The 11,282-nt window shown below is 37.4% G+C and overlaps 1 protein-coding gene across 5 annotated transcripts in view; it reads left to right on the top strand.

Moving 5' to 3' along the window:
* Positions 1-11,282, top strand: part of LOC108689671 (zinc finger protein 608-like) — a 246,952-nt gene that overhangs the window by 162,604 nt on the left and 73,066 nt on the right. For all 5 annotated transcript variants that reach the window (XM_018196534.1, XM_018196537.1, XM_018196533.1 and 2 more), the window contains one exon: positions 1,929-4,410. In XM_018196534.1, the coding sequence (XP_018052023.1) occupies positions 2,656-4,410 (1,755 nt within the window). In that variant the 5' untranslated portion in view covers positions 1,929-2,655. The remainder of the gene's footprint in view (positions 1-1,928; positions 4,411-11,282) is intronic.

Consider the following 11,282-nt stretch of genomic DNA (forward strand, 5'->3'; position numbering starts at 1 on the left):
GGAGGGCGAGACGAGGAGGTTGAGCCACGTCGCGCGCCCGGGGTGAAAGCCGGAAGGTGGAGAGGAGGAGAAGGAGGAAGCGAGTGGGTAGAGCGGGTCTCTAAACATGTCGTTATATCGAAGCTAACAACCCGGTTTACGCTGGCTCTCGACTCGTTCTTGAGTTCTCCCAAGAGAACACCGGCGAACAACGCGCGCGCGTTTCGCTGGTTATTGGCCGCCGGCCAAGTGCTCCTGAAAACTTATCTGACTATCGAGCATTGTTTATGAAAGCAATGTGACTACAAAGTGACGCGCGTAGTCTTTCGAGTAGACCGCGATGCCAAATTAATTGGAGTCTCAAACAGGTGACCGCGCCCTCCTGTCTATCATAGCTCATAAGATCCGTAGATGCTTTTATCTCAGTCTTCTAATTTTACTACACAATTCTGAATCGCTTACTCTGCAGGAGTTTTTTCATTTTCTTCGAGAATATATAGCATATTTTTCTGAAATAACGAATTTTGTCTTTATCATTGTTTCATGATTAATTGATTACTTAAAAATATTCTAAAACATATAATTGTAGATTTCATGTCAATGTTTTTATAATTCTCGTCGTGTTGGTATTGATGTAAACTCCAAGATGGTGTAATATTAGTTTAATAAATAATTCAACACCAACATAATGTTCAATTCATCATATTGGTGTTGATGAAATATCAACACGAGAATTTAACACTCATGATTAAATTATAAATCTACTATATTTTTTAAAATGAATGCATATACATATAATATTATTAAAACGTTCTAAATAAAATTAACTTAATTTTCACAAATATATTATTTGTATTTTTGAATTTATCGAATAAAATTTTTTTTTCGTGTAAAAGGTAACAATAGAAATTAAAATAAAAAAGAAGAGTGTTTAAAATTTATACAATATCTTATTAAAAATATTTTTTTCTGTCCTTGTGATAGCTCTTAAATATCAGGTTTAAATAATAAGTTCTTAGTTTATAAGAGAGTAAATAATAAGGGTTAATTAAGATATTGTGCTACAGTGCAATATCTGTCCATAGCAAGATTGTATAACAATTTATATCGTAGATAGGTTATTATTGCAAAGAAATAACGATGATCATCTCGTCTTTTTTCTAAAACAATAATTATGCTACTGGAATGCGTCTCATATTAACGACGAATGGCATGTCTATCAAGCTAAGAATGCCTCCACGTCTCGGCGTTGTTTTACAAGAAAAAAGAACGAAACGGATTGTGCTTGCCTTGCTATAATGGAGTTGCTCCATTCTCGTGAATCTATTGCTATCTTATACACAGAATTTATATACAGAAATATGTATACAGAAATATGTATACTATAAACAAGTAATAATTATTATTTCAAGTATTTTGAAAGTTTATATATTATAAGTCCCTCACAAGCATTAAATTTATTCAAAATATTTCTAATAAGTTTAATACTTTAATCAATTTATTAAATTAAATTCAATTTATTTATTATATAAAATTGCTTTTCGATCAATTTTATAACGTTCTTAAAAAAATTTTGTTTTAATATATAATGAGTTTTTCCTAAATTTCTAATAAATATCTATATTATAAGATTATTATAAAGAAGACATTCTTTGTTAAAGTTACTTATTACTTAAAAATAATAAATGATAAATTTTTTTTTAAATAAATTTTACAAAAAGACTCTTGTAAAATTTTAATACTAATGAGTGTAAAATTATAAAAATAGGATTAATTAATGTAATGAAAATATAATTAGTGGAGTTGAAATCTATAAATAACAGGTGAATATTAATCAGACATCCTGGAGTGATTGGTTTGACAAGATAATCTTAAGCTAATCCGTTGTGATAAATTAATCGTTACACGTTTAACGTCGACGTTGAAGGGAATCACTTACGTTGTTACAGATCGGAAACACGTCGATCAGCCGAAGCGCGGTTCCGTCGGGAAATCGAAGGGAAGAACCGCACGCTAGGCTGACTGGGAGGATCGTTTCGAGGGACATGGCTTAACTCACGACAAGTGGGAGACAGGTGGAGGAGCTACCATCCTCGGGTCTCAGGATTCCGAGAACACGGATGGTCGTCGAGATTTCCTACGACGTTGGAAGTAATCACGAGTGGTGTCGGGTGGTGTGTTCGTGATCTAAGGGGGGGGGCTCAGTGGCTGTGATCGTGGTGTTGTGTCGGGGATCAGTGTGTCGTCGGTGAAGAGAGTGGTGAGAGGTATATCGGGTTATGCGTCTCAGCTACACGAGTAAGAATTAACGACAAGGGCAAGTGTGGTGAAGAGAAATCAAGGTGGATAAGATGTACACACGATAACCAAGAAGTAGAAGACGCGAGGAAGAAAGAAAGAGAGAGAGAGAGAGAGAGAGAGAGAGAGAGAGAGAGAGAGAGAGAGAGGAGAGACCAAAGAGATACGGCTATATCGCGAATTACGTCGAGCGAGAGTAGAAGCGAGAGAGTAAGTGATGTGTTCGATGGACGAGGCGCGTCTCGCGGGCGGTGGTCGGGGTAATGATAACGCGTGTAGTCACGCGCGCTACCACTACTATTACTTGGTATCCAAAGTGAGAAACGGTGGGCAGTCGGTGACCAGGCTGGCGGGCGCCGGGGAAACGTTTCCAAGGGCATGGCGACCACGCCACTAGGCGGTCGCCTCCCTAACGTAAACCGTAAAGGACCATCTCCGTGCATCGGTGGTGGTGGTATTAGTAGTAATAATAGTAATAGTAACAGTGGTGGTAACAGCAGCAACGGCAACACCAGCAACGGTAACAGCGGCAACAACAACAATAACGGCTTAAGTAATAATAACGTTAGTGGTGGTCAGTCAAGGAGGCAAGAGAGAGCACTGATCGGCAGAGAACACCGCGATCATCGTCACCATCACCATCACCATCATCACCACCATCATCACCATCATCATCACCATCAGAGTCGGGACAAGTCATCATTGTCATCGTCGTCGTCGTCGTCGTCGTCGTCGTCGTCGTCGTCGTCGGGCCAGCAGCGTGAGTCTAATAAAACAAGCACAGTGGCTGCTAACGCCGGTGAACTGGATCCGGCCGCGACGAATGCGACCAATAACTTTGAGTACGACGACAACGAATGGGACATTGGCATAGGTGACCTGATAATCGATCTTGATGCGGACATTGAGAAGACGAGGGACGAGAAATTGAGCTCGGGGACAGGCATGGCTTCTACGCCTGCCTCGGCAGCATCGGCACCGAATAACGCGAATCATCATCAGTTACAAAACTCAGCAAGTGGTCTCAACTCAAACTCCTCGTCCTCGTCCGTCCCGTCGACTGGCACGAACGCCGGAAGTCAATCGTCGTCGTCCTCGTCATCGTTGTCGTCGTCCTCTTCGTCATCTTCATCCTCATCGTCCTCTTCTTGTGGTGTGAATTCAACGCGTTCCAATAGTCCCGGCAGCGGCAGTGGCAGCGCGAACGGCACTGGCAGCGCGAACGGGGCCGGTAACGCAAACGGTACCGCATCTGTAGTCACCGGTAATAAGCAAGCGTCGGGTGTGAACGTGAGCGGCGTAAACGCCGTCCACGCTAACGCCGGTAATCCCGGCAAGATGGCCGTTGAACATTCGGCCACCGTCGACAAGGGCCTCAAGATGAAGATCAAGCGAACGAAGCCCGGTACCAAGACCAGCGAAGCCAAACACGAGATTGTTAAGTCGAACGAGATCAACGGTACCGTCTCGTCGCAAGACTCGAACAACGGCACCGCTGCCTCCTCAACGTCCTCGTCCTCGGCCGTCGGCTCGACGTCCGCGTCGGCCGCGGTTACACAAAACTCACAAAATTCGGAATGCGGCGCGGCCGGCGGCGGTCAGTCGTCTTCGTCGAATAAGTCCAAGCCGAGCCACTCGCCGGCATCCGCTGGCGGCACTGGTGCCGCGCCCTCATCCACCGCTGGCTCGAAACGCGGCTCGAGCGGTCATCGGCGTGACAAAGCACGGGACAAGCACGAAAAACCGCAGAGCAATCACACGCCCCAGCAAACGAAACCGGAGATGAACGGTACCGCGCGACCGACACCGCAGGGTCAAAATTCGGCCGGTGGTGCGACGCAGTCTCAGGGCCCAACGCCGGCCGCCACGGCGCCACAACAGACCCAGGGACCACCGCCCAGTTCGAGGACAGGTTTCTCCGTGTCACAAGGCCCCGGGCCACCCGCGACCAGCGCGGCGGCACCCTGTCCGCCGCCGAGTCCGGCGAGCGCCACGGCGGCCGGCGCGCCGGCCAAACCGGAACAGACCAAGGTCGCCGCGGTGCCAGGTCCACCGCTCACGACACCAGCCGAGGAAGCAATGGACACTGCCGCTAGTCCTCCGCCTGCAAAAAAAATGAAGACGGAACCAAAGGTAAGTCACTTTCTAATTCATTTTGTCGCAACGTGTCGACCATTCAAGTTAGTTACTCGGAATTAGTATAGAAAGTGTTATTTTTATAAAACTTGTGGTAATTTTTTAATGTCGATGAAGATTTCATAAATTTTAACATCTAGATTATAATAATAGATTTAAAAGTTGATAAAAATTTATTCAATGTTGATCGACTCGAATAATATCTCGTTATTTGTTTTCTGAAAAAATTAATTTATTTTTACTAGAGGAACTATTTATCTTCTTTGGATTTATTGCTAGAAAATTATTAAATATTGCGAAATATTTTCGGCTCGAAATATCGCAAGGAATAATACTTTATATAATAATATAATGCTATTAATATGTAATATAAAATATTCCAGATTCAATATACAATATATATATATAGAGCGCTTTATATTCTCACAAGGAAACATAGTATCTAAAGTTACTGGTCATCATCCAATTTACCGAAGTAAGCTGTGCTTGCTTTATTAGACTCACACTGGTCCGATAATGACGACGATGATCGCGTGTCTTCTCAAATTTTGATGAGCTTTCAATATGTTGTATTTTGCATTGAGAATCCCATTTGATTAAAATAATCTCTTGTTTGACATGGATAAACAAATCCTTGATTGTTGCAATAAAATAATTTAAATAAAGCAAAAAGTCTGATTATTGTGTAATATTCTATACTTATTTCCGATGATACAAGTAAACTGTTAAAATAATCAAATTTTTTCCTTCACTTAAATTGTTTTGAGATCAGTTGAGTTAATCAAATGGAATTCTCAGTGTAGACTCACATAAGAGACACATATTTTTTATTTATTTTATATGCACTTTCAAAGATTGAAATATCTCTACTAAAAAAAATCTATTATTTTTTTTTTTTCGAATTTTTACTGTCGATATGAAAAGAAAAATTTTTTTGAAATAAAAATTGTAAATGATTTTTAGAAAATTCTATAATAATTTTTAAAAAATTATTTAAATAAAAAAAATGTTTATTTATAAACACTAAAAATTTAAAATAAATTTTGTATGATTATTATTCAATTCTCTTGAAACCATTTTTAACTTTTATTAAAAATTTTTTTTCGAAAGAATGTTTTATCTCATAAAAGTGCATTATATGAATAAAAATATGTATCCCTTATTTTGATTTAAATATTAAATATTAAATCATCAAAATCAGATAACACTTCCGAGTGTTTCCTTGTCAGTTATAAAATATCCATCATTAGTATTGCGATTTGAAAACAACGGATACGTCTAATTAATTTTTCTTTCTCTTTTGAGAGGAACATGTTGAATTAAGTTTACGGATTTCCTCTTCCCGCATAAAATACACAAGCATGTTAGTCGGGATACAAACAGGGGAATTCTTTTTATCTCTTGCACGACGCATTCCAGCCGGATATGTAATGTTGATTTCCGGCAGCTCGTTAGTCGCCACGAACTCGAGCAGCCCCCTCCTTCGATCGGTATCTTCTTCTCGTCGGCGGCGACGCGTAACGCTCGTACGCACCTAACTTGCTTGCGGCGCGGTGAGATGAGAGCTGACACGAAATCAATTACATAAGTTCATATGCATAGAATGCGAACCGATAGTCTGCATGATGCACGTGCGTATATGCGTCAATACTGCGTTCCGTTGCGTGCATCGGAAAAAGTTTTGCTTGAAAAAACGGAGATTACATGGAGGAAAAAAATATTTAAAATGTTACTGTATATAAATGTTAATGTATATTAGAAACTGATGACATGTTAGTAAAATAATGGATCATTAACAAGGTAAATTTATTCAAATAAAAATGAGTAATTTCAAATGCAAATGAAAGAATGTCATTTCCTGCAGTATTTTTTTTTTACATAAGATGGATGATTCTACAAATGTAGTGAATATCATATTTTGTAGAAATATCATATTTTTTTATTTTTATCAAAGTATCTAGGATTGGAATAAAATTGAAATTGAATTAGTTGCAAGAATTCCTCCTTATCTTATCTATTCGTAAATTGAACAGAAAGACATTAATGAATAAATGATGGAGATGCGACGATATTTTTTTCTATTTTCATTCAAATAGAAACTTCAAAGAATCAATATCGCCTTGACGTGCTTTACATATTTGCTTCCGTTTTATTCTATGTTGGGGTAGACTATCGCCGTGACACTTGAATAAATAAATCCGCTTCTTGAACGCGACGGGAACGTTATTGTAAAATACGAGCTTTGGTTTCTGTCGCGAACCTCCGCGTGAGCGTTACGCGCATACGTATATCTGAAAATAAACGCGAAGCGAAAAATATCGTTTGAGAGATACGGCAGAGCGCCATAAATAAATCTCGTCTCGTGCGCGTTTCATTCCCCCGATCCACAGCCATCAAAAGTTGTGCATTATTTTCCCTCGAAGAGATCTACCAACGTTATCGTATTTTACAGTCGACCGGACACGACGAACGTCGAATGGCTTTTCTTATTGGGTGTGCACGACAAATTTTTCTCTCAAAAACTGGATCTTATCTAACTCTGATCACCGTATTTGCTTGTGAGAACATACACCTTTCAAACCCAGTTTTTCTAGTTCATTTATAGTTAACGTGATGATAATAATGTAAAACTGGTATTTTTCTAGAAAAAAATTGGAATGGATTTATGCGGTGTTAAATCCTTATCAACGTATATAATTCTTATTATCATGGGTTATCATATAACAAAATAGATTTTTATTATATAATTAAAACAAACATCGATTAAATAGGTAGATGAGGTATTTTAAAACACTCCAAACAAATTTTATATCTTTACATCTTTATAGTTATATTTTTAATAGCGTACATAGAATTAAATTTATATTATTTATACTCGAGAGAGAGAGAGAGAGAGAGAGAGAGAGAGAGAGAGAGAGAGAGAGAGAGAGAGAGATTTATTCACCTACTTAAAAATTAAATTTAGTTTTTTGTATTAATATAAAATTAACGTAGATAGTACTAATTATAATTAATTATAACAGTGATGATTCTTATTAGCTTTAATTTTGAATTGTTAAATTAAGGAATCCAAATTTTTTTTTAATTTTTAGTTCTCATTATGTTGGTGTTAATAGTTGCTTTCCATTTACATTAAAATTCAGGTAATTCTCATTTATGTTACAATTCAATTCAATGCACGTTTCATCTCATTCTGACGAGTAAGATAGTCTGAATCTCATTGAAATAAGGTCTTATAATCTGCACAAGTTCTAGATCGTGAATTTTATTGTGAGTCTTCTTAAAGGCCGCAGCACAAGCTTTTGCATAACACTGTATAACACATAAGTCATAATGGGCTTGATATAATAAATCATTACCTAAGCTTTTAAGTCTTAAGAGAAAGAAAATGACCAATCACAGTCAAATACAAGGAGAATAATCGAGTATGATTGATTACTTTCTTACAGTTTAAAGTTTAAGTAATGCTTATTGTAGATAGCCCATAACAGAATCAATTAATTAGAATACGAAATGAAGGATTTTGATTGGTTGATTCTCTTATGCTTTATGCATTACACAAAATCTGTGCTGCGGTTTTAATTTACATTAAACATAAGATTATGAACCTGTGTTATTTTGTTGTAAAAAATAAGCAAATATAATAACGATGTTATAGTATAAAATGCATACTGAATCATAACTTTAGACTCAGTATTACTTGTGTTAAAAATGGAAAATAATTATTATTAACATTAACAGTGAGAATTATATAGATATCATCCTATAGTGTTAAAATTCACACCAATATTATTTAGAGTGCATGGTATGACTAAGGTGATAATTTTGTAATGAGTTAACTTTTAAAATTATCACTATCATACCATTAGTTTAGTCATCTAGCTAAAAAAAAACACAATTTTTATATTATTATCAAGTTAAGTGAGGTGAAGTCTAAACTAGTTCAACTGGAAAATGGAAAAATCGAACCTTAATGTCGCGCATTTTTAATATTCAGTTTTTTGAAATATTTAAAATACAGTCGAATAGTAAATATCGTTGGCTCGAAGTCAAGCGAGTTTTTGCTCGAGTTCGCAGAATTTTAATCGTAATTTTAATCAGCGAGGTATTAAAAATTTCAACCGTCAAATCGTACGAATCCGTAAACATCATCGGCTTCATATTTCGCGAGGAATATTTCACGAATGTATTACATTGGAATTGCTGTAGCGTGTAGGCAGGACATTGTGTACACGCGCGGAGTCGTGAAATCCGCGCGTTTTCCAACGGAACCTCGATGTATCTCTCGCCTTGGCACACATCGGGGCCCGTTGTCGTTCTCGTCATCGTCGCACATACGTGCTCGTTCGCAACCTTGTTCGCGAGTCGTATTACGCCGGACACGTATTCGCGCGTCAATCAACTCGCGTACGTGTCGCGGATGCGCTCGCGGATCGTCCTGGCTCGGTTCGGCTGCAACAAAATTGGGAGGACACGCGCGTATGCACCCGCAGCGGAAAATCCAATGAGTGTACATGTCACAGTGTTAACTGTTAAATGTTCCGGTTAACTGTAATGACGTTCCTTCGTGCGCTCTAAAGAGAAAGAAGGAGAAGGATTCTCGCAGTTGCGGAGAAAGAGTTTACTAGCGACAACAAAGTTGTGTACTTGCGAAGATTGCAGCTTTGAAGTTCGAGTCGTAAATATCAATCTTGCAAGAATAGGAAATAAGAAAAATTCTGCTAAATTGAGTAAAACATTCTATTTTAAATAATTTTTGCAATCATCTTCGACATTACCGACATTTTATAGTTAAATGCTAATAAATTTTTTTTTCATGCCTTGTATTGCTGTGTTACTTTTTATCTATTTACATATGTAAACCGTGCACTCTGCAAACTGTAATTTTAAATGCAAATTTTACGTATCGATTTCACAGACAAATACTGTATAGATTACGATAAATATACTCTTTGTTGGTATAATAGATACTACGTGATGTTTCAATATATAGATTTCGCCGAGGGTATAAAGTTCAACCAAGATAGAAATTGGCACGAACTATTTCTGCTCTTTGTACGATGATTGCAACGAGTATTTTCACTTGGCGTCTCTTCGTCGCTATTCACGGTTCATGGCAGCCGCTTTGTCGAAGCCGTTTTGAAAGTATACTGACACGTCGATACACAACCGATTGACTCGCATCATCTATTATTTACCACCCGATTCGGCGAGTGACATCGATACGACTGCTCGCCATTGTAATAACGGCGTCATTATTTTTGCACACTGCGATTTGCCGATGATATTATTAATGATCACCGTGCTATCCGAGAGAGGTAATATTTAACGAATGTATATTCATGTGCAAACAAGCGATATGTAATCTCTATCCCCGCAGTCTATTGTTTTCCAACCTCATAGTTTTCATAGGTATTTCCAGATTTTGTTTCAAAGTCTATTCCATCTTCAATTCACTATTCTTTACTTTTAACTTTCGATTATCAGACTTCTATTTATTTTTAATTCTTAAAATTTAATGATGATTAATTCTTTATTAACTGTTTGTTTCAAAAATGTTTTCAGAGTCCTCAATTCTCTATATTCCATCCCATTCTCAATTCATTCCAGACGAATTCGAAAAGTATCGTGAAGGGGATAAATTCAGATTAAAAATTAAGGACCATTGCGTGATTATGACGATCTCATTTAATCTTGTGTCGATGGATTTAATAATTTGGATGTGCGGTTTTATATATATAATTGAGGCGTGATGAACGAATGGATTAACGCGCGGGGAAGGATCTGCTTGACGTGCCGTTTGATAAATATTTTTGATCGCGCCCCCATCGACTCGGAATTGACGCTCATCGATGTCGAAACGGGTGCGGAGGTTGGGCGAAAGCCGGGGGACATGGCATGGTGGCTTGAGCAAAGTGGCATCGTCGACTGCTCTATGCACCGAGGGGAATAATCCGTTATATCCCTAGTGTAGAGAGAGAGAGAGAGAGAGAGAGAGAGAGAGAGAGAGAGAGAGAGAGAGAGAATTATGGGTTCTCAAATTTGCTCCATACGTATAAAAGTATTTTGTACTATTCTAATAATATTTAAGCAATTGAGACAAAGCTTTTATTTATTTATTTCTAAATAATATGTATTTTTTAATGATCTATTACAATTGAGTGTTGGAAATTTTATTTCGTTTTTTTTTTAAGCAAGTTTTCTATAAATTAAGAATGTTGATTTATATTATAATTGTTGAAACTTAATTTTTATAAGTGGAGTAAATACAAATGTATTGAGGAAGATATCGAGAGAGAGACGATGTTACTAGCAGATTCATATAGATTTTTTTTACTGCTATATTATATAATAATAATATAATAAAGATGGCTTAATTAATATGATGAGTAAATTTGCTATTAGATAAAATCGTATATAAATCCTTATAAAACTCGTTAAACCAAAAGTTTAAATTGTTTACTGCGAAAGCACAGTTAATTAAAAGTTTCATTACTCTCATGTTCATTCGAGATGCTATTAAAAACCGCGTTGTCCGGCGTTTCCGCTAGTTACATCATGAGGAGTCAGTATATGTCGATAAAAAGGGCTGAGTGATTAATCACAAGTTTTAATTGTCATAAACTTTCGGGTCAATCGAATTATCGGTTTTCGTGTCAGTCTCTCTCTCTTTTTCTTGTCTTCTCTTTCTCTGTCGATGTTGCAAATGTTTATTCTGCTTTATTATTCATCGCTTGCCCCGTGCTCATAAACTGCGTACAAATATCGGATATACAAGAGTTTTCCAATTAAATGAACCGAACTCACAAACGTCATTTGTCTCTTTCTCTCTCTCTATTTTTTATATATATATATATATATATATATAT

This window comes from Atta colombica, unplaced genomic scaffold (assembly GCF_001594045.1).
Source record: "Atta colombica isolate Treedump-2 unplaced genomic scaffold, Acol1.0 scaffold274, whole genome shotgun sequence".
NCBI lineage: Eukaryota > Metazoa > Arthropoda > Insecta > Hymenoptera > Formicidae > Atta > Atta colombica.